The sequence below is a fragment of the Sciurus carolinensis genome, chromosome 6 (assembly GCF_902686445.1).
Source record: "Sciurus carolinensis chromosome 6, mSciCar1.2, whole genome shotgun sequence".
In the NCBI taxonomy this organism is placed as follows: Eukaryota; Metazoa; Chordata; class Mammalia; order Rodentia; family Sciuridae; genus Sciurus; species Sciurus carolinensis.
The window spans coordinates 128,189,678-128,214,483 of record NC_062218.1 but is presented as its reverse complement, the minus strand read 5'-3'; the positions used below and the strand labels follow the sequence as shown (position 1 = coordinate 128,214,483).

Genomic DNA, 24,806 nt, shown 5'->3' with positions numbered 1-24,806 from the left:
ATGTGTGTTCATTTGGCTTGTGGAGGATACTAGTGCCTACAACGGACTCCTACTCGCAGTTCTGGACATGGACGCGAGAAAGCTTCGGACTGATCGGAAGTTGGGGTTTGTGGGCTCGCAGCCAAGTGCTGAGGCTTCCTTCGGCTGCCGGGGTAAGGCGGCCCTTCCCTCCTACTGCAGCGGTCACTCGGCCCTGGCGCGCATGCGCAGATCCCAGCGGGCGTCCTCCAGGCTCCCTTCTTCCCTCCCTCCCTCCGTCATCCGGGTCCTGGGCAAGCGGGCGCCGTGCGCGTGTCCTGCGGCCGAGCTGCTAATAAAGTTGCAGCGCGGGGAAGCGCAACTACGGCGCCAGGAGAGTGCGCCCAACCGGCCCGCGAGTGAGTGAGGGGCCCCGGGGCGGGCGAGCGGGGCCGGGGGCTGCTGTCTCGGTCCGGACGTGACTCGCCCTCGGGCCCTAGCGGCGGGACTCGGGCCGAGGCGGGGGCGTTCGGCTGCGGGCGGGGCGGAAACGGCCCAGGGCCTGTGGGGCGGGAGGTAGGCCCAGTCCGGCCTGCCGGGGTCCGGACGGGCGGGGATGAGAGTGCCCGGCCGGCTGCAGAGGCCTCGCCTGCGGCGCGGGGCGTCCTGAGGCGGGGCCGGGTCTGGCTCTTGTCCCAGCTCCGCTGTTCGCGCCCGGATGGTGGAGGCAGGCGTCCCAGACGTCCCAGAGGGTCTCCCCGGGTCCCACTTATGTCCAGAGGAGCAGTTTGCTACCCTGACGCTTCTAAGCACCACCCTCGATACACATGCCTGATAGGATTGCCCTAGTCGGCTAAGCAGCTAGGTCCGCTGCACCGCCAAGGTGTCCAATGGTCTGATGAATCTGTGCCGCTGTCGCTTTGTATTTCAAAGATAAGGATCCACGCTTATCGGTGGGAATTACACTCTGGGCATCGGTGACCTGCTGCTGCACTCAGCTGGTACTTAGATCTGGTTTCTACCACTTGCTATGTCAGCTTTCAGTATTGCAAAGATTTCTTCTACTTGATATAAACTTCCGTAAGCTGCAAAGTAGAATGCCCAAGTAGTGTCTCTTTTCCATCACTATGTTCACCTCCTGCCCAGGTCCTTAAATATTAGTACTTAATTCATATTCTAGTCCCCCCACCCCTTTTCCCTTTTTCCCTCTTCCCTTTTCAACTGCTGTTATTACGTGGAGTTTGGAGCCTAAGCTTTGAAAACTCCCATGTGGCGCCTGTCTTAAGTCGGAGCATGCTCCATAGCAAAAACAGATTTGAGTTGCAAAAAAGAACACGGGTGAGGATAGTCGGGGTATTTGGAAATTTGCCCATTTCTTGACCCATATGTTTCAATTCTGGTTTAGATGGCATTGGAGAATGGAGCATAGGCCAGCCTAGAGGTGAGGAATGCCTGAACACCTTAGGCCAGATCTTTATCTCAGCTGTAAAGACAATGTTTCCTGACCAGCTGGAGGTCTGGTGGATGGGAGTGGGGAGCATTCCTGGCTGCTTTTTCGTTTGAATGGGTGTGGTGCTAAGTATATCTTGTTTACCTTGTCTTTCTGTGGAAAAAGTTTTGAAGTCAGGTTGGGTTTGTCACATATGCCTGTTACCTAGAACTACCAAAAGTGTTCTTATCTAGCAACAAAGACTGGATAGGTGGAGATTGAGGCTTGGCTTCACCAAAGTTGAGAGGAAAGGGTTCAAGTGTTGTTTGTTTGTTTGACACTGGGTGTTGAACCCAGGGGCACTTTACCACTGAACTACATTTCCAACCCTTTTTTATCTTTTTATTTTGAGACAGCATGTTGCTAAGTTGCTGAGGCTGGCCTTGAACTTGGCCATCATCCTGCTTCAACCTTCTGGGTCGCTGGGAATTTTACAGGCATGTGCCACCATACCCAGCAGCAAGTGTTGTTTTTATAAAATTCTTTTAAAAAACTAAAGTACTTATATTTTCTTAGAGTACTTGAATGCTAAGTGAATTAGTTTTAATTTAAAAGTTGAAAGCCTTAGCCTCAGCAGATTAATAACATTTCAAATGGTTTAATATTTCTGCTAAATGCCAATGTGGTAGTGTCCATTTGGAGAAACAATACCTACACTCAGTATGACACACATTGACCTGATATCATTAATGTGTTCCAGATTCTGTAAGAAGTTATTTGTGGATCTATTACATATTCTATGTATATATTCTATTTTTTAATTTAACTCCTTTACATATTCTATGTATATATTCTATTTTTTAATTTAACTCCTTTGGTTAACTTTTTTTTTTGGTCTAAGGTAAACACTGAAGTTATAAAAATGTAAAACAACTTGGAGAGACAATTTAATAAATTCTAACCTTCGTAGTGGTTATACATATGCTCAGGTTTTAAAATTTTGGATTATACATTTAAAAATTTAAAAAATTTCATATTTGATTATGATTGTGTGATCATCCATATGCATCCTCTTTTCCTTCCCTCTGTATTGCTGCTCCTGCCGTCAGTCCTTTTTACCTAACTGCTGTTACCACATAAACTGTTACAAATGCCCATTCGTTTTGTGCTTCTATTACTTTCAGATCATAACTGAAATAGGCAATAAAGGTAGACTGACTTTCCTCTTAAGTTTTAAATGTATCCGTATGATATGATTTAGTTAAAACAAGGAAGAGAACTGGAAAAAAAAGTATTTTTGTAGGTTTTGTACAGATCTAGTAGCATTTATCTTCTTGTCTGGTTCACTGTGGTAGGCGCCACAGAAATGGGTAGATTGATATGGTACATTTCTTTTCCCTCTGGCAAAGTGAGCTGTTAATTTCAGTGGGAGACAGTGGCAGAATGTTGTTACTAATGAGGTTTGAATCAGATTGTTGTTTACTGTTGGTTATGTAACATGTTGCTGAGAGTATTATTAAAAGTTGCATTCTGTAGCAAGGTAGAAAAGGAGTAGATTCTGCTTACTCTCTTCACTGGGTTTTAATTCTTGGCTGAACCTGAAGGCACATTAGAGTACAACCATAATTATACCTGGGCAGCCTGTCTGTTTCCTGTTTTCATCGTGAACTCAAACATTATGATTTGCAGTGATGATCTTTTTTGTCCTTTGCGTTAAATAGAGGCAATGTGTTTTCCCTCTCTGCTGAAAACAGATTTGTAACTTGGTCAAATCAAAGATTTTAGTGTTTTGAAGACTGGGCAGTAAAATACCAAATAGTTTTTCATTTCTTAGGAATTTATTTTAAAATACCATATAAAACTCCATTTCTTAATATATTCTTTGATTATGTTTTAGGTAAATTTTAATATTGCCAGTAACTTGTAGAGTCTTTGAATTAAGAAAGCCTTTTTTTGTTTATGACTTATCCATGTTCTTTATAACCAGATTGTATTTGTTGGTTTAGGCAATGAGCCCCACATATGGGAGCTGATATGAATACACTGAAGGGTATAGGTACCTTTTCTCCCCTGGTTTATCAGTTTTCCATATTTTCTTTTATTTCTAGAGAGTCTATGTTCCTTAGTTCCTTTTTGTGCTTACAAAAAGAAGCCAAAGTTTGTATTTCTTTAGATACTATAGTTACCTTATATTCTATGTTTGCCAGTCTAAGTCTGTTGACATTGGGAGATATTCCTTTTTGTAAAGGACAGTAGTAGCCAGAGGAATTATTCTTATCTCTACCATTCTGGATATTGGAGAAAAGACTATTTGGGTAGGCAGGACTCAAGATAGCTGGGGTGCACAGATATAGGTGCTTTTTCAACAAAGATGAAGGATCCCAGGAAGCTGACCCATGTCTTTTTGTACCTTGTTTTTTCACTTCTGAAGTTAGAATAATAGTAATGAAAGTTTTAGTGCTGGGATTTTTAGCTCATATTCACTGTCATATGCCTTTTACTGCTAATCAAGACTTTGAACCTGAATTTTTTTTTTTTTTTTTAAGTAGGAGGTCAAGATTTAGAACTCTTTTGAAAAAAGAATTATGAAAACGTGGAGTATTGTTAGGATCTACTGAATTCTCAATCCTCATAGCTTACCTATTCTAATAGCTTTTGTTTTACAGCTTAGAAAGATGAAGTAATTACAGAGTTCCTAGATTTTTCATAAATAATCAGCTAGTTCTGGACTTTTTGTGATGTATACATGTAAAACACACACACATTTGAGTATCCATATATCCATTCTGTGGTGAATTGGGAGGGGAGGTTTTGGTTTAGTATTTTCAATGACTTTTTCTCCTGCTTTTACTGAATCTTAATTGAGATATTTTGGAAGGACAAGCTCTTCATTAAGACCGTTCTATGTGTAAGATCTTAATTGACTTTTGGAAGGCTATTGTTAATGTGTATTTTGTAAGTAGGTTTTACTTTTGAATCCTTTGGGACCCTACTTTTGCCTATAATATGTCTGTAATTTATTGATTGGTACGCTATTGAAATTGAAAATGGTTTTATCTGTTGTGGTGAGATTTTAACTGGATTTTCCTTTTGATTTTCATTTTCATTTTTTTTTGTTATACGGAGAGTAACAAAAAACAAACAAACAAACAAACCAGTGTCCCCTTCCCAGCTCTCTCAGAGCATAGCATCTGGTGTGTTGGGAAGAGGTTTATACTTTTCAAATTTAACTATGATCTCAGAATATGGCTGGTATTTTCAAGGCAAGTTTTGTTTTGTTCAGTTTTGTTTTCAGGCTGTATTAGTCTCTGTCTAGCATCCTATCTAGTAGGCTATATCACTTGAGATCTAGTTATTCTGGTTTGTGTGTTCTCAGGAAGAGGGGATACTGCAGAAATAATTCAAAGTCATTATTCTGGGTTTTTTTTTTTTTTTTTTTTTTTTTTTTTTTCCCCTCCCTTATTCACATGTTTTGGCCCACATAAATATCTAGTTGACTTATTGATCATTTCCCACTCTTTGGAGTTGAGGGTAAATGAAATGAATGATGACTAGAACTGAAAAGGTACCCAGAGCCTTGTTCACTCACTTTTCTACTAAGTGAGGAACTTGAACTCTGGGATGTATGAGATGACTGGAGAACATCTTTGCAATGCATTGGAATATATGTTGTGTGCACAGGTTAGCTTTTTATTCTTCAGAGATACATCTAACAGTAACAATTTGGCATCTGTGTTTGGTGATTGTATAATTTAAAGAAAAGCACTGTGAAGATTGACCAGCTCTGTGTCTGATCCTGTTCTTACAAGCTTGTACAAGCACAATCAAATACTTCGTAGCAATGTAGAAAATCTTGCAGGCTCTGTGGAGGTGAGTGATACATCTAGATCAGGCTCTGCTTAATTAGAGGATTTAAAAGGAGCAGGTGAAGCTTAAAGAGTGATTAAAAACTGGGAAACAAAAGTCTGGTGTGGGAGATAGAAAAGTAGAGACTTGTGTGGGCACAAAGAGAACAGGCAAGAAAATTATATTGTGAAAAGTGTTAGGGATCATGAGTTCAGCTCCTGAAGAGCTTTCAATCTACTTTGAGAACTTTTCATGTCATTGGAAATTGGGGGTTTCAATTGAGAAAATGGTGATTTAAGTGTTTCTTTAGGAAAATAATTTTGGGTGCCCATATGATAGTATGGTCTCTTCCTTATAGATGTTCTCATAAAGAAAAGAAGTTTTGAAACCAGAAGAACTATGGGCAAACTTGCTTTGGGTTTTTCTCTTTTCTGCCTGCAATCATGAATGTAGCTTGTAAGTTCTGTAGTAATTGTATACTTGTATTTAAGTTGCTTTGATGGTTGTCATGAGTGTATATTCTTGCAGATGCTTGGTGACTGCTATTGACATTAGAACTCCAAGGAGAGTCCCAGGTGTGGTGGTGCACACCTGTAATCCCAGCTGCTCTGGAGGCTGAGGCAGGAGGATTGTGAGTTCAAAGCCAACCTTAGAAACTCAGCAAGACTGTGTCTCTAAGTAAAATATAAAAAAAGAGAACTGGGATATGGCTCAGTGGTTAAGTGTCCCTGGGTTCAATTCCTGGTACCAAAAAAAAAAAAAAAAATTCCACAAGGGTAAGAGAATTTTTAAAGCTTTATCCCCCACAAATCCCCTAGAAAGTCACCCTTGGATGTATATATGAATGTAGCTTTCTTCTATTACTGGTGATCCTGAGCTTCTTGGTTCCCAAACCTATTGCATAACACGAGACTCTTATTAAAAATATGGGAGGTAGGGCCAGACTTCTAAGCTTAATGAATGAATTTTTAGGGTAGATTCGAGTGGTGTTTTGTTGTTTTTTTTTAAGCCCTCACTTGTAATTCTTTTTTTTTTTCTTTTTTTTCTCTCTCTCTCTCTCTCTCTCTCTCTCTCTCTCTCTCTCTCTCTCTCTTTTTCTTTTGTTTTGAGACATGGTCTTACTGTCTTTCCAAGGCTGGCCTTTAATTCCTGGCCTTAGTGTTCTGCCTTAGCCTCCCAAGCAACTAGGACCACAGGTGTGTACCACTGTACCCAGTCTCACCTGTATGTAATTCTTTCATAAAGGTTTGGTGTAGATGATGGTGGGTTGTAGCCCATATGGATGTTCATTTACATAGGATTATGTACTCAGTTGATTTTGTTTTTGCTAATGTTGGGGGAATTGAGAGGATTGGTTTGTTTGCCATTTATTTTGAATTGAAGCAATCAGAGATGTTGGAGTAGAAAGTGAAGGAGCTATTTATGTGAATTTAGAAGTCTGGGTACGAGCTATGTGTGTCTGTCTTTGTGGGTTGCGGGTGTTTAGAGTGTGTGTGCATGTGTGTGTGTTCATGGGAGTTGGTGGTATGTCCTGTCTCAGTAGTTTGAGAGAAAAGCAGGACCTTTGGGTTATTATGATTTCATTAGAGATGAAAGTCTTGTGAAGCTGAGCAACATTTTATTCATACATTCAACTTGTGTACAATTTAACTTCTCATCTTTCTTTAACCTCCTTATCAGCCTTTTCCAAATCAGTTAATGACAAACACTGTTCTTCCAGTTGCTCAGGCTGACACCTGGGAATCATTGTTGGCTCCTCTGTTCTCACACACCCCTTATCTCTTCCATCAGGAAGCCTATTGTCTCTCACATTTGCTTCTTGCCAGGTCAGTGCTATCACCTGGTCTAAGCCATCATCATTTCACTTAGATTACTTCAACTCTGATCTGGTCTCCTTGCCTTTACTCTTGCTTTCCACTCACCCCATCCTTCATTCTTCATCTTAGCACACCAGCTAGAGAAATTTCTTAATAATATAAACCAGCAAATGTTGTGTCTTCATTCAGAGCCCTCTGACAGGACCAAATTTACTTTAAATAGTAAATCCTAAAACCCTTATCACCGCCATTATGACCAATCTGGGTCTCTTAACCTCTTTGACACCATTCCTTACCTTCTCCTTCTAGTTCAGTTTATTCTCAAGCTACACTGGTCTTCTAGTTCCTTGAGTGTGCCAGGTCTGCTCCCACCTTGGGATCTTTGTATTGCCTATTGCCTTTGCCTGTAATGTTTTTTTCCCAAATATCTATTTAGCGCACTTTCTTTATTTCCTTAAAATTTTGATTGATTTCACACATTCCAGTAGGCCAAGCCCAGTCATCTTTTTTGAAATGACACCATTCCCCTAGGACACCCATTTTCATGCTTAATTTTTTTCCATAGCAATTTTTAATCTAACAAAGCTATCATAACATTTTGTGTGCCTTACATGAGGACAAGGATTTTGTTCCCTTTTGTTCATTTTTGTATTACCAGCTTTTGAAATGCTACTTTAATTAAATATTGAATTTATTATTAATAATTTTATTAATTTTAATAAACTATTTGGGAAATATTGAAAATTGAATGAAGGACTTGAGTGAATTAAACAGGTTATCTCAGTGTGTATGCTACTATATCTTAAAGACTGCATTCTAGTGGGAGAGGCAAGCCTAGTGAATGAACAAATTATTACAAATTGATTAATCAAGTGAAGGAGATGAATATAGTATTGGATTACAGAGTGCAGAAAACTTACTTTCTATAGGGTTAAGGGAAGATCTTGAGATGATAGCTAAAGCTGAAACTAGAAGAATGATCTAGAAATTAGTGATTGGGGCTTGAGCATTATGTAATGGGCAGAAAATGGCATTTGTAAAATCTGAAGTATAAAAGATATTCCAGTACAGGAAGTGAAGTGCTTTTGAAGAATGAAGTCTTACTAATATTTACTGGGTGCCAGAATGTTGTTTCCAAAGTTTTATTTCATTGTTTTGAGGCACACCATCTCATTTGTAGTAAGAGGATATACTAGAAAGTTTGGATTAGATGCCCCTCTTCTGTCCTTGTGTGTTCCTTCAGTACTGTGAATTTATCTCATTGTACTTAATATATAGGGTATAGTTTGATGTCTATTGTGTTAGATTACTCCGTGAAGGGAAATTCTGTGCCATATGCATTTTTTTTTATCTTACTCACTTATACACTACTTTTGTATGGGACTTAGAAAAAAGTACCTTCACTTCCTCCTTTACCCTTACACAGTGAACAGACTGCATTACCTTACATCATAGTTCTGATAAATCCCCAACTGTGCCACAATGTCTGGTAGATAGTAGATGCTCAATAGTTGTTTAATGATCTAGAACTATTTATGACAGCTATTTCAGTTACTGTACTTTCAGATGTAGGTCTATCATATGATAATAAATTCTATTTTCCTGTTGACTTACCTAGAGTACTATAGTTATGGAACTATTTGCCACCAGTTTCTGGTTTATTTTTTCTTAAATGAATTCCAACCTCCAAATTTCAGTAACACTAAATATAGTAGAGGGAATTCTTTTGAAATATGAATAACTTCTTTTTTTTTCCTTTTGGTACTGGGAATTAAAATTGGGGGCACCTTACCACTGAGCCCCACTCCCTGCTTTTAATTTTGAGACAAAGTCTTGCTAAGTTGCTGAGGCTGGCCTTGAAATTTTGATCCTTTTGCCTAAGCCTATGGTGAGTATAGGTGTTCACCATGTCTGTTATGTCTCTTGATAGTGTGAATCCTCTTTTTAGTGAGAATTTTAATATGACTGAGGCACAGCTTCACTCTGGTTTTAAAATATGTTTTTTCCGCTGACTTTCTAAGAAATGTTTATTTTTACAAGTTCCTTATGTACTTTTCCTTTCTCTTATTAAACAAATATTTGTTGAGCATATGTGTCACTAGCCTGCAGTGATGAGTGAAAACTGATATGGCTCTTAGAATTTACATTTTTGTGGGGCAGATTAAATAGATAAATGTAGCAACATAGATATGATAAAAGCTACAAGATAAGGTATGGTATACAGTAAGTATATAATAGAGGGTTGATGGCAGGGTGAGAGTTGGGGAATTGATTTGTAATGTGATAGATTCTTTTGTAATACATGGTGTCTCTTGATTTTATAAGATTTTCATTCATGGTTAAAGTACTATTGCATTTCTTTGGATTTCTATGTGATGTTATTGCTCTGTGTAAAGTTACAGTTTTCATAAGAAATTTAGGGAATCTAACATCCATAGTGATTTCTAAATGTTATTATCCAGGTTTTCTTTCTAGCACTTAGATCTTTTCTCTAAGAAATGAAAAAATACATTAATAAAGGAGTATTATCAAGTCAGGTCTTTGTAAGCCAGAGGCAAGTTATAAAAGGCCAAGATAAAAGCAAATAATGGGTTCATAGTTACTAACTCCCATTCCTCAATTTCTGACATAAGAAATAGCATATGTTCCTGTCTGCTCAATTACTGGCCCTCTGTACTTGCTGTTCTTTCTTTAATGCTGTATCTCTGTTGGCTATCATATGGAAATAAGTCTAGGGTAAAATTAAGTGATGTGCCAAAAGCCATATGAAGTTCTTTATTCTTTCTCTCTCTCTTCCCATTACTAAGAATTGAAAGATTATGGGTAGTGTCTTTTAAGTCTGAGTTCCTAGCATGTAGTATTCCTGATGTAGTAAATGCCCAAAAGGTTTTGAAAAAATGAAGTATCTACTGTCACAAATTCAGTTCTCATATCTATTCATGTGGTCCTTCAAATTGATATATTTATTATTTCTCTCTTGAGTTTTATATCTTCATCATTGTATGTCAGTGCTTGCCCTCTACTATCACTTTCTTGCCCCTTTTTGGCCATAACCAGAACTTCCCTTTTTTGGTAAGTTATACAATTATTCTTTCAGCTTTTAAACCTTTCCTTTCTACTTTGCCCTCTGTTTCTAATCAATAGGACTTGATCACTAAGGTCCAATAGTAGTTTATTTGTAATGTCCTTCTTATCTCTTCCTTTTCTGTCTTGCTGCTCTGTGTACTATCATTCTGGTGTGTGCGTTCTTATGGTTGACTTACTCCATGTTTTTCCATCCTCTTTGCCCACCTGGTTAGTCTTTACTTGGTCATGTGTTGTGCCATTTTTGTCTTCTTGAAATGTGTCTTTGAGCATATCTTCCTTCTGATAAAGAACTCTGCACTGCACATAAGATTACTTCTGGCAGTTTGAGGCCTTTGTTTGTATTCATTCTTTCCCTGTTTGGCCTTATTCTTTGGTGGTGCCCTTCCTTTTGGCTTCACAGGCCACTTGGCTGATTGTCTCCTCCTGATTTCCACTTGGCTTAGTAAAACTTTTTTCTTCTTGCTCTTGTCCTTTCTTAGTGACTATGAATTATAGATTGTCGTGTTTCTATTTGGTATTCACTCTCAAAATTTGCGCTATTATGGTCAGTAGTTACCCATGCCTCATACTCAAGGTTTTATTCAATTCTGTGCAGTGTGTTTGTGTTGGGGGTAGCATAGGGTAGAGTTTATCTGAGATAGGATTTCTGCTAAGCCTCCAGTTTTTGTCTGTTCCTGGCTACTTGGACAGTTAATTTCTTCTTAAGCAGTCTTATAAGTACATAATATTTTCACTTTTTTCTTAGTATAATTGCTCTTCCTTCCTAATCCATTTATATATTGGTTGTCCTCCTTGTTTCCTGGCTCACAATTCCTATAGCTTTTTCCCAGGTGACTGGACAATAAAGGGTATCTTTTGTTAAAATATTTGGGCTTTTTGTTCCTGCAACATTTGCAGTCCTTTCTTATTTATGACAAGCTCTTTCAAACATACTTGAGCTTAGGTAACAAGTGGATGAGGGGGGCTCATTGATAGGGGAACCAGTCATGTGTTCAGAGAATTAGGACTTTTAGTCCCATCTCCCAATCATCCTGAAAGTAAGAGGGGGGATTGAAGGTTAAATAGATTCCAGTGGCCAGTGGTATAAAAACGTATGCCTACATATTGTTCCATGAGCTTACAGATAGCCAGACACATTGGGACCTCTAGCAAGGTAGACAGGAACACATCTGCCTGCTAGGAGGGTTGTATACTCCAACTACGTGGGGATGGAAGCTTCTACTTGCAAAACCCTTCTAGATCTCATCCTGTCTATCTTTTATCTGGTTCATAATTTATGCCCTTTAAAATATTTTTAATAGTGGGACTTGGTTGCATATGCCTGTAATCCCAGCTGCTTGGGAGGCTGTGCCAGGATGATCACAAGTTTAAAGCCAGCCTCAGCAACTTAGCTAGACCTTTCTCTAAATAAAATACAAAGACGGACTGGAGATGTGGCTCAGTGGTTAAGTGCCCCTGGGTTCAATCTCTGGTACCAGTCCTTTATAAATAAGTGCAAGTAAGTGTTTCTCTGAGTTCTGTGAGTCACTCCAGAAAATTAGTGGAACTTCAGAAGCACAGTTAAAAAAAAAATCTGGGTTTGCAGTTGTCATCAAAAAGAGGTGAGGGAGTCTTGTGGGCATGAGCCTTCAACCTGTGGGATCTGAATCTATCTCCAGGTAAATAGTGTTCAAATTTAATTAGAAGACACTTAAGTGATGTCTACTGTAGCATTGCATACTTGGAGTGTGGGGAAAACTTCCCCACATTTGGTCACTGAAGTAGTCTATGTTTATAAGGTATAATAGGAGAAACAATTTCTTTTTCAGCTCACACATTGATAGACCTGTCCTTTCTACTGACTACTTAGCTCAAATTAGAGAAGATTGGGTTAAAAGTTTTATACATTGATGTGTTAAATGGTATAAAAATTAATTTGAAAATAAGCACACTGAACTGTGTTATTCTTGGTCTCTTAAAAATTATAAGTTTATGTCATTGTACAAAGATTTGGATGTTTTGGAGAAGTCAAGGGAGGATAGAATAATAGAGAAGATCTTTTTTTTAAAGAGTTATTTAAAGAAAATTCATTGATGCATAAAAGAATGAGGATGTGAGCCTTGCTATAATATGAACAATTTATTTTTTTAAGTGTAAACAACTTAATTGGGATATAATTCACATATTATACAATCTGCCCATTTATAGTATACAAATAAGGATTTTATGTTGTTGAACAATCATCATAATCAATTTTAGAATGTTTTTATCTCTGCATAAAAAAGCCCTATACCTAATAGTAGTCCCTCCCTATTTTCCTCTTCCCCCACACCCTGGCAGCCATTAATCTATTTTACGTGTCTATTCTTGACATCACATCTCACAGAAATGGAATCATATAACATATGGCCTTTTGTGATTGACTTCTTTCACATTTTAAGGTTTAATCATGGTATAGCATATATCAATACTTGGTTCTTTTTAATTGTTGAATACCATAGTATGATAGCTGAATTTTTAAGAGAGGCTCTTTAAGGGAAGAAAATTCCTTGACAAGAGATTTTCTTTTAGTAATGCAGTGAGTAAGAGTGTTGGTTCTGGAGCTGGACTGCAAGGATTCAATTCCTAGCTGTATTTCTTCCTATCTGAATAAGTTAGCAAGTTATATTTAGTCTCCCTTTGCCTATTTTCTCATCTGTAAAATGAGAATAATGCAATTTACCACATATAGCTGTTTTAAATTTAATGATTTTCAGTTTCTAAATGTAAGGTCCTTAATGGTGTGTGGCATAGTGAGTGCTCAATAAATGTTAGTGGTTTTATGATTAGTTTTACTATTATCAAAGGAATATTATGATTCCTTTGCTTAAGCAATTGATTTTTTAAGAAAGGAAGCCATTGAAATCTTTGATACAGCTATATTCCTTTTAAAAAGTCAAATGTCCAAAAGTCTACCTTTGAAAGTAGCCTTTCAAGATTTATTGCCCTTTTTTCTCTTCAGTCAGTAGTGGTGCAGTCTGTGTTCCACACCTTCTTCAGAGGGTTTCCAACATGGCACAGTAATGGAGATTCATAATGATAACTGAGTCATCAAGAAAAACTCCTACATTAAGGTCTTTGTGAACTAATGATAATTGGTTCAGGAAGAAACTCATTTAAAGTAAAACCATTTAAAATGTAGACCAACATTTCATACTAAATGATTAATAAAAGTGTCTGATTGAAAGTTTATCTTAACTAAATTCAGAGGAAAACATTTGGTTATAATTATAAACATTAATTGTTACAAGGAACAAAGAATGGATGAATCAAGTGTGAATGGATAGGCTTAATTGTTCTCACAAACAATTTGATAGCATGACATCCTTCAGTTTGATATCTGTGACATTAGCATTAAAATATTTTTTGCAAAAGTATTGTTCAAATATGTATTGATTTTTTTTCCCCCAAGGACTTCTGTAAATCTTTTAATAGTCAAATTATGGCCACCACAAAGAATAGCTTGCTAACATTAGTATAAAAGTAGTAGATTCAGCAAGTTCGATATTCTTCTAAAGGTGTAGGAGTACCATAAGATGACCATATGACATCACTTTCTTGCTTCTTGAGGGCAAAAGGGTTAAATAATGTTGATATTTATGCTGTTTGTTGTGCCATGAGTATTAAAGTCCTTTGTCTTTGACCCTGGAGACTCATGTCCTTTGTCTGTATTCAGGAAAACAGTAACAGACTAGCTTGATTGCTTATAAGTAGATAACATCAAACCTTAAAACCTACATTGCCACCATTTTTATAAATTTTATGAAATCTTTCAATTTTTGTAAAATTTGCCATCTCATGGTTTATAAGCCATATGGTGAAGGAGATACTAATTTTATAAATGATCAGTCACTAGTCAATTGTAAAATTTGTTAAAAAAATTATATTGTATAATGAGGTGTACAAATCTAACTATATAGAGCTTAATGAAGTTTTATGTGTGTAAACACTTATCATCACCCAGATTAAGATACAGAAAATTTCTAGTGCCCTAGAAGGCTCTCTTGGGATTCTTCTTAGTAGTTTTATAGCCTCTGATGATATAGGTTAGTTTTGTCTGTTTTTGAATATCGTATTGATGGAATAATTTGTAGTCTTTCCTTCAGCATTATATTTGTGAAATTCATCCATGTTTATGTTAGGGTTTTTTTCCTTGCCATGAAATATTACATTTTAAAAATTTATTTACCCACTATACTGTCGATGGATATTTGGGTTCCAGTTTGGAACTGTTATAAATAAAATTGCTATAAACATGTACCTGTCTTTTAGGCAACAGTACTCATTTATGTTAAATATATACCTAGGAATGGAATTAATGGGTTATAAGGATCTATGTTTAGCATAAGTAGATACTGTCACAAACAATTTTCCAAAGTGGCAGAGCTAACTTTTATTCCTCCCAACAGTATATGAGAATCCCAGTTGTTCTGTTTTATCACAAACATTTAACCTTTCTTTTTAAAGCATAGCCATTTTGGTTAATAGAGAGTAATATCTCACTGTGGTGTTTATATGTGTGTGTGTGTGTGTGTGTGTATTGTGAATTGTTCTGTTCTTTTTGCATTTATGTGATAATGGTGTTTAGCCCATTTTTCCATTTAATGACCATTTTGATATTTTCTTTTATGAAGTGTCTGTTCAGATCTTTTGTCTGTTCACTAGTGAATTTTTATGATGAATTTTGATTCCCACTATAATTTTGTAAGTTGAAACTTAGATAATGAGTACTTGGATGTGTTGCACATATCACTTACATAGTTTGGAATGTATATAAAACATTTTTAGGAAGAATTCCATCAAACATGCATAAGTTGAGTGCAAGATTTGACCCCTTTCCCAGTGGTAATTTTAAGAAAGGACTTGTTTTCAATATTAGGTTTTAAAATCTGATACTCATTTTTCTTTATGAAGCCAATCCTTTGAAGTTTAACTGATGGCATCCCCTTTCTCCACAGTCACTGGACTTTTCTTTGTTCACATTTTCTTTGAACTCTTCCATATGTTTACTTTTCTGAAATAACCACTGTTCTAGACCTGTCTTTTTAACATTCTTTATCAGTAACTTTTCCTTCTTTCCTAGCATTGAATGTTACCTTATATTTAAGTGTTTACTTGTTGTTCTTTTCACTGTTGAAAAATATTTTTTGTTATTGTTTTATCTCTTTGTGCAAAATTTTAAATGTTTCTCATCTTTACCTTGCTAAACCTGCAAATCTAATCATGATCTTTTCCCAGTGACATTTATCATTCATTTCTACTGACAGACATACCTGCTGAATGTCCTTATTTCTGTTAGTGGAATTTTCAATTATCTTAGTCACTCGCCTGCAAAATTCAAGTTATTGCTAAGGTACAGTGGTTTTAGCCCTTATATTTGTCAGATTCTCATTACTATAATGACTATCTGAGGCAATTAGCTTATAGAGAGAAAGGTTTATTTTGGCTCATGGTTCTGGAGGTCACAGTTCAAGATTGAGCAATCCATTGCTTTGGGCCTCTGACAAAGGCAGCACATGGTGATGGGAGCATGTGACAGAGCATACTACTTACTTACCTCATGAGCCAGGAATAGAGGAAAGACAGGAAAGGGTTAGAGTGCCTCAGTTTCCTTTTCAGGGCCACACTTCCATTTACCTAAAGACCTCCCACAAGGCCTTACCTCCCAAAGGTTTCGCCTCCCAATAGCATCATGCTGGAGACCTTTAATATGTGGGCCTTTGGGGAATATTCAATATTCAGACTGTAGCAGTCCTTTTTCAGTTACTATAACAAAATACTTGAGGCTGGGTAACATATTGAGAAGTTTATTTAGCTTTAGTTTTGGAGACCAAAAGTCCTAACAGCAGCATACTAGCTCTTACAAGGCTGTCCCTAACTGTTTTACATCATGGCAGATACCATCCTGGTGGGATTGTATGTGAGAGGTAAAGTTCATGTAGCATGACGAAACCATAGTATGGGGAAGATTTGCTCTTTTATAACTACTAGTTCTTGTGAGAACTAACTCAGGGTCTCACAAGAACTACCTTAGACCTTCTCAAGGACGACACTCCCAGTGACCCAATTTCTTCCCAGTATGCCCAGCCTTTTAAAGTTTCTTTTATCTTGTACACAACCACACTGAAGAATAAGCTTCCATGGGGATAGACTCAAACCATATCCAAACCGTGGCAGAACAAGATAGAAAAATCAATAACTATTCATTAAAGACTCCTGTAGTATGTGGTTCAGTGCATGGAATAAAACCAGGTGCTTCAGACTCTTGGAAGGATTTTGTATTCCATTTGGGAAGTATCAATGTCTTCTTAATTCTTTTTTATGATAAATACTCAATAGCCATAGCCTCTTTAGGGTAGTAGGGTCATGCTGAATTCTTCGTAAAAAGAGATGAATTTGAGCTTATCTTTAAGGATAACTAAGATTTCTCTTGGAAGATACAGATAAGCAGACAAGTTATAGGAATTTGGGCTGATCAGGAAGTATATACATATAGTGGTACAGTGATAGGTGGTTAGATTGAGAATAAATTCATTCAGTCTCTCAGACTCTTGGCTTTTCCCTCTGAACAGTAATGATGATTATTCATGTTTGAATAGAACTTTTGAGTTTGTAAAGTATGTATCATATATATATCAATACTCTACTATTTCGACTTTGAAATGACTCTCTCTAGATACCTAGTCCTGGTCATAAACCTTAGTGAAGGACAGAATCTGATCTCCCTTCTGCTTTCATTATACTACTTTAAAAAATCAAAACTAGTGGGTTTTTTGAATTTTGAAATACTTAAATATATGGAAAAGTAAAAAAAAAAATCTGTTTCACAATAGACAATTTGCCTATTTACTTCAAGTCTATTTAAAAAAAAAAAAAAAAAAAAACTAAAGATTTTTCTATCTTCGTCCTCCTTTCCCTGCTCACTGGAGATAACCGGTATATAGGAGCCTGTGGTTGGTGTGTGTCATTTCCATGCATATTTTATTCTCTCATAGTATATGTACATCTCTATAATGACAATTTTTATTTTAAATTTTATATACTTTAATAGCTCCTTCATATCCACAGGTTTTATATCCATGAAGGTTCACCAATGTAAAAAATAGTACAAAAATTATGCCTGTACTAAATGTGTATAGACTTTTTCATTATTCCCTAAACAATACAGTATAACAACTATTTAATAGCATTTACATTAGGTATTATAAACAATCTGGATATATATTTAGATGTGCATAGATTATATGCCAATGCTGTACAGTTTTATATAAGGAACTTGAATAGTCTAGGATTTTTATCCCCAGCCCTTTTTAATTTAATTTGAGACAGGGTCTTGCCAAGTTCCCAGGGTGGCCTTGAACTTAAAATCCTTCTGCTGCAGCTTCCTGAGTAGCTGGAATTACAGGGATGGGCCACTCTGTCTGGTTGGTGGTATCCACATATTTTTGCAAGTTGCTTCTTTTCACTCACTGGTTTGTTTTATAAATAGACACTATTCTAGGTCCAGGAGATCTGGTGGTAGGTCGGAAAATAAAATTATCTCCCTACTAACATTTCAGTGGTGAAGACATTGTAAATAAGTAAAATTGCTACTAGGGTATCAGATTTTTTTAGGATAAATGTTATCAGAGATGGATAGGGTTGGGATAGGGTTATGTGGAAATGGGGTGTATGCTATTTTTGATAAAAGTGATCAAGGAATTCCTTTTTCAGGAGTTGCCATGTGAGCAAATGAATTAATTGAGAAAATAAGCCATGTTAAGATCTGGGAGAAGAGAATCCCAGGGGAGGGAACATCAAGTGCAGAGGCCTTGAAGTAGAAATAACCTTAGAGTCCTTGAGAAATGGAAAGAAGTCAAGTGTAGTTAAGTGCAGAGTTAGCTGGAAAAATGGTTACGAAATAAGTTTGGAGGAAGAAGCCAGGGGCCAGATCATGTAGGTCCTATAAAGTAATGTAAGGAGTTTAGATTTTGAGTGTCATGAGAAATCACTAGATGGATCTTTTGAGCAGGGGAATGATATGCTTTAGTTATACGCTGAAATTCTGTGTTGTAGAAAAGAATTTGGAAACTCGAGAAAGATCTGGATCTAATATGCAAATATCTTAAAGATACATTTCAACACTTTTTTTCTTTTCAGAATGCAAACTACTTATATAAAGAAAAAAATATATATTTGTTTATGTGTAAAATTTCTTTGGAAGGACATTAAAGGTAAACAAAGGGATTACCTTTGAGATTGGGAACTGATGGTGGAGAGAAGAATGGGAAGGAGAAAACAGATGGCAGTTCACTTTTTATGTGTTAAGAAATCTATTAAAATCACACAGAAAAGTGTTCTCCTTATTAATACCCAACCAGCTGAATTTTCACTAACTGAAATCTTACACATAACCACCCAGAACTATAAGCAGAACTTCACCAGGACAATAGAAACCCCTCAGATTCTCTAATAGTAATTATTCCCACCCTTCTCTTTGTAGGGTCACTACCATCTTAACTTCTAATAGTAAGCATTAATTTCACCTGTTTTTTGTGTCAGCACTCAGTTTCATTCTGTTATCATAATTTGATTTTAGATTTTTTTTTATTTTAGCACTATTTAATGCTTTAATAGGCTCTTATTGTTAAAAGGTTAAAACAGTAGAGAAGTATATGGAACAAGTCATGCAAGACCCCTTTCTTCCACCTCTTGCCAGAGGTAAGTGCAATGAATAATTTAGTATATAGCCTTCTGGTCCTTATTCTCTGTTTATATACACAAATTAACTTTTCCCTTTTTTTCCATATTATGAACAATGATGACTGTGTATTATGAATGATGGTGATAATAGATGAATAGTTAACATTAAGTACTTTCTTTGTACCCTGCAGAGTTTTAATTTAGGTGGGGAAACAAGGAGAAATACCCTCCCGAAAAGTTGTAGTATCTACCTTACTGTAATGGCTATGTAGCATTCTTATACTGTATCTCATTTACACACCTTTATCATAGTTAATTGTATTGTTTCTGTAATCACTGTGACATTTAGAATGAACTTTCTATTCTGAATTTTGGTTTTTAAGCTCCTCTCCTTTTGCCTCCCTCTTTCTCAACGTATCTTTCACTTGCCCATATACCCTCTTACACACACACACACACTACCCTGTCTGGACCCCACTGTGATCCTGTATTCCTGAATAAGATCTCAATCAGCCAGGCTTTTCTCTTCTCTATGGTCAGGAAATTCTCTGTTATGTCTGCCTGTATATTTTTTGTTAGTGTCCCTTTGCCTTTGGAATTTCTTTTCTCATCTGAGGTGTTCAAACCTTGCCTTTACTTTCTGACCCAGTTGGATTTTGTCCTACAGCCTTCATGTAACTATGACTGAGGTCAGCCCTTCTTACAGTTCCTTTATATACTTAATACTTCACATTCTGTGGCTTGTTACTGAAAAATATGCTTTCTCTTGTTACAGCTCTAGTTTAATGTAGCCAGATTTGCTTTCCTGGCAAAAACATCCTACAGAGGATTAAGGAGGACCAGGCACGAGGCATATATCCTATTAGAAGTATATCTTTACTTTTTTGCACCCTTCTCCCATGGTTCCAGCATAGCAGAGTGGAGGACCACTTCTATTAGTCACCACCATCAGCATCCAGAACAATGCCTGCCACTTAGAGGCTTTTAGCAAGCACATGCTGAATGAATTGATCTCTTGGTTCTTAAGAAGAAACCTATTTGGTATGACTTTTTTTTTTTTTTTTTTTTTTTTTAAAGCTCCATCATGGCTGATCACAGTACATGGCACATAATAAACAAACAACAATTATTTCTTGATGTTTATCTGGTTTAAACTAAGCACATGTATTCTTTTCTGGGACGATATAGCCCGGCCTAGAACAGTCTTGACTGTAGAATTTGCTAGCATTTGTCAAAGGCTACAGCATTATTTGGTAAAGGAAGTATCTTTTGTTATTGACTTTTTTTTTTCCCCCTAAATGTTATTCCTGCTATTTCACTAAGTGCATGTTTTCTTTCGTTGGCTATATAGTGACTCTTAGTGGTAGAGTGCCACTGCATATCACTTCCTGTGGTCATCACCAAGAACTTTTTAGTGGGTCAGAATGGTAGTTTGTATGGAGCATCTTCACTAAATAAAATATCATAGAAGCCAGTAGAAATTATAAAATATAAACTGAACCTCTTTGGGTTGAATTATATTTCTTCTCTCTAAATCTCTTTAGCACTCTTAGTTTCAAAAATAGATACTTTTTACTTTTCTGGCAGTTATATATACTATGATTTATTTGAAGATTCGGTACATATTATGACAACTTTTAATATAATTTGCATCTGGTAACATGACTTGAATAATTCCAGTTACTCTGGTGCAGTGTCACTGGGTTCAGTCCTCAGTATCGCCAACAACAAACAAACAAAAACTTTAGGGGCTTTGAGCACCTAAGGACGTGTCATGTTCAGAATTGACAGCATGTGGCATATATAGATTTGGGGGAAGGAAAGAACTTCATAAGCAAATCTTAGAGGACTGTTTTAGGGCTTAGTGGCCTGACCAAAGGTAATAGAGTCCAGAGGCTACTTTTGTTTTTGATAATATACAGAAAGTAAAGTAGCCTGTTTTTACTCTTGGTTATGATTTGGCATTGTCAGTCAATTATTTGTTCATGCTGTGAAGAAGAAAGTAAGTAGTCACAGAACCTTTAGAGAAAATTTCTTCTTCTAGATTTGTTTTTTGTTTTACTTTGTAATGCTTTTTTGCTCTTAAGTGACAAATAACACATTTTTCAGTTATATTGATTTAAATGTATGTAAATCGAATTGGTTTAAATTAGGATCCTTTCCTGCTTTCTCTTTTAGGACTTGAACCAATGAAAGAAGCATATGGCCCTTGTGAAGATAAATGTCACTCCTCCCTCTTTAATTGGACCTTCTGCTTAGGACCTGTATGTGACTTTTCACCTGTGATCTGTTCTTTCAGTAGCTACTGACTTTGATTACAGGAAGGTCTCTGAAGATTTGTATCAAATGACGTCAATGGCCAGCTTGTTTTCTTTTACTAGTCCAGCAGTGAAGCGATTGTTGGGCTGGAAACAAGGTGATGAGGAGGAAAAATGGGCAGAAAAGGCAGTCGATGCTTTGGTGAAAAAACTGAAAAAGAAAAAGGGTGCCATGGAGGAACTGGAGAAAGCCTTGAGCAGTCCAGGACAGCCGAGCAAATGTGTCACTATTCCCAGGTCTTTAGATGGACGCCTCCAGGTTTCTCACAGGAAGGGCTTACCCCATGTTATATATTGTCGTGTTTGGCGCTGGCCTGATTTACAGAGTCATCATGAGCTAAAGCCTTTGGATATTTGTGAATTTCCTTTTGGATCTAAGCAAAAAGAAGTTTGTATCAACCCTTACCACTATAAGAGAGTGGAGAGTCCAGGTAGGTTTTACTGTCCTGAGAAGAATTAAAAACAAAACTAAAAAGGAAAAAACAAAACAAAAATGTCTCTGACTAATTTGCATATAATTAGGTTTATTAATTGATAGGTTATATTGACCTCATATTGCCTTTTTAAAGATTTAATGTGGGAGGGATACTGGATTTCGAATTTACTTTTTTTTTATATAGGTGACATAACTCAATGGTTTGTCCTATTAAACACCCATATATATATACTTTACTTACATGATCTGCCTTTCTCATATGCACTAGATCTTGTTCCTTTTTGTCTGCTCAAGAATTTTGTTCCTACAGTATTATCCCTCTTCCAAGCATCATATTGTCTTCTAACAGACTATTTCTGATACCATATAATCATGTCATGTTACTTCCCATCCTAAAATAAAAGTTAAAAAAGAATTCCTGTCTTGACCTCATTCACTCAGTCCCATCCCTTATCTATTGCACTTTCTTCTGGTCTTTTTATAGGATTCTCTATTTTCATTATCTTTACATTTTATTTTTCATTTTTTCTTGTTACCTTTACAGTTAACCTTTCTTCCCTGCATTGAATGTGTCATGATCACTAGTGACTGCTTTTTTATAAATCAAGGTCATTTCTCAGTCTTCATCTTACTTCCTTCTCAATAGAGTTTGATATAGTTGGTCTTCTGCCCTACTTCTCAAATCTTTTTTCTCTTTGACTTTTAAGACACTGCATTCTCCCACTTCATTGCCCTCGTTCATTCTCTTTGCTGCCTAATTCCCCTGTTTCACAGGACTTAATAATTGGACCTTTTCTCCATCTGTATTCTGTCTTATTTGCTCTTATGCACTAAGTACCTCGAGTGTGTTAAATCTATAAGCTGATTCTCACAATTGCACTCCAGATTCAACTTTTTCCTTGAGTTTTAGACTTGTACATCCATTTATCTATTTGACATCTCCACTTGAATGTCAAATATACATTGGATGTAATATGACTTGATTCCCCCCCCCACACTAAATTATTTTTTTCTCCTGTTTATCTATTGAAGTACATGGCATCAGTATTCACTTAATTACTATTGTCCTAAGCCTAGGCTCATCTTTTATTCTTCTTAAGTCCTGTATTTGAGCTATGAGCAACTGCTGTTTACTGTACCTTCAAAATATATCTTGATACTATCACCCCTCACCATCTCTAAGTACTACTTTGTAATATTGTCATCATCTCTCAACTTAGTACTCTCTTAATTGTTCTCTCTGCCTTTCTCTTTTCCCCTCAACCCATTATGTTTTCTACGTAGCAGCCAGTGACCTTTAAAACAGCATATGTCAAATCATATCAGTCCCCACAAAAAACACGTTAAAGGCTTTCTATCACACTTAGAGCAGGTTTCTTTATGACCTGTCCTTAGACTTCTGTTCCTTGGACTTGCCTATTCTTGTATCTACACTTTACATCTTGCCTTTTCCTTTATTTAGAGGACTCTCCCCCTGTCTCATTTTCGTGGCATAATCTCACTGTGTTTAATCCTTGCTCCAATAGCACCATCACTTGTTGAGTCTGTTAGGTATTTATTTTGTTTACTGACTGACATGAACAGTGCCTTCCTCAGTCTCATTCATTACTGTATCCCCAGTGTCTAGAGTAATGTTTCCTGGTACTTAGTAGGTGCTACTCTGTATTTTTTTTTTTTTTTTTTTGGTCAGGAATGAATTACATAAACTGATGTTTAGTCCATCTATTGCTGTAACAATACCACAGACTGAGTAAATTACAAATAGTAGAAAGTTATGGGGGTTGGGTTGTGGCTCAGTGGTACAGTGCTTGCCTCACATGTGTGAGGTGCTAGGTTCTCTCTTCAGCACCACATTAAAAAATAATAATAATAAATAAAATAAAGTTATTTTTAAAAAACTAACATTTAAAAAATAAAGTTACTCAGCTCCTGGTTCTGGAGACTATAAAGTCCCAAGGTGAGAGGCTCTCTCTGTTGAGGGTCTTCTGATTGTATCATGGTGGCAGAATGGCAAACTATCATAAGTGAGGCAGGGAGGGGCTGTCCTTAAAACAGAATCGGTTCTCATTATAAGTAATCCACTCCTGAAATAATTTTACCTCATCACTTCTTATCAGGCTCTGCTTCCTAACACTGTTGCATTGGGGATTAAGTTTCTAGCACATGAATTTTGGGGACATATTGAAACCACTGTAGCTGAGATACTAACTGAGTTCAGTAGTTATCAAGTGCTACACAACAAATTACAAGTTGCTATACAACATATATCAAGTTGCTATACAACATATGTAGTAGCTTAACACAAATTTATTACCTCACAGTTTCTGTGGATGGGGCATCCAGTCACAGTTTAGCTGAGGTTTTGTACACCTCTAATAAAAGTGTTGATCACAGCCAGGGTCTTATCAAAAGTTCAGGTGGGGAAGGCTCTGCTTCCATGATCCCTGTAATTGTTAACAGAATCCAGCAGTCCTGGCAAGCTGTCGGACCCTTGTTGATCATCAAGAGACTGCCTTCAGTTGCCTATCATATGGTGTTCTGCATAAGTAGTTACATTTATGGCAACTTCTTTCTACAAGAATGGCATTCTGTTTTTATGTATATAATCACACATACCTCCTGTCATTTCACCATATTCTTTTGGTTAGAAGCAAATCATAGGTCATCCTCATGCTCAAGAATTACCCAAGGACGTGAATACTCAAAGGCAGGAATCATGATGGCCTTCTCCGAGTCCGTTCACCACACTGCAGATAACAAACCCAGAGTCGTAAAAAGACTGAAAATAACATTGAATGTGGAAACAAGTGATCGTCCTGTCAGGGAAATTTCAGCTAGAGAGCTTTAGAACTACTCTTTGATATTCGAAGTGATTTTTAATTTCTCATGCAGTCCCAGGAGAGCTGTAGTCTGAAGGAATTGATGAGGAAAGGAAGATTGGAGGATTTAGTAGAGAAATGTTGTCTGTAAAACTCTCAAGCTGCATTTTGCTAAGAGTAAGTCTAAGAATTTTGTGTATTACTTCCATAGCCGGGATGTGACTGCTGCCAGAATAAATATTTGTTTATTTAAGAATCCATTTTTTCTCATCTACGGTCATTCTATAGAAAGAACAAAAACATACCTCTGTTACTTTTAAAGAACACTAGAGGTCACCTGACTTACTTGATGGAATGTTAAGAAGTCTCATTTTTGGAGTACTTGCCTGTAATCCT

General features: G+C 36.8%; 1 protein-coding gene across 5 annotated transcripts in view; it reads left to right on the top strand.

The window, feature by feature from the left end:
* Positions 1-247: 247 nt before the first annotated feature.
* The window catches only part of Smad5 (SMAD family member 5), a 43,716-nt gene continuing 19,157 nt past the window's right edge, over positions 248-24,806 (top strand). Inside the window, exons 1-4 of one of the 5 annotated variants that reach the window (XM_047555698.1) lie at positions 289-377; positions 18,789-18,855; positions 19,747-19,878; positions 21,016-21,586. In XM_047555698.1, coding sequence (XP_047411654.1) covers positions 21,184-21,586 — 403 coding nt within the window. In that variant the 5' untranslated portion in view covers positions 289-377; positions 18,789-18,855; positions 19,747-19,878; positions 21,016-21,183. Of the gene's footprint in view, positions 378-18,788; positions 18,856-19,612; positions 19,879-21,015; positions 21,587-24,806 lie in introns of all 5 variants that reach the window. The other 4 variants (XM_047555697.1, XM_047555696.1, XM_047555699.1 and 1 more) reach the window with 4 other exon arrangements.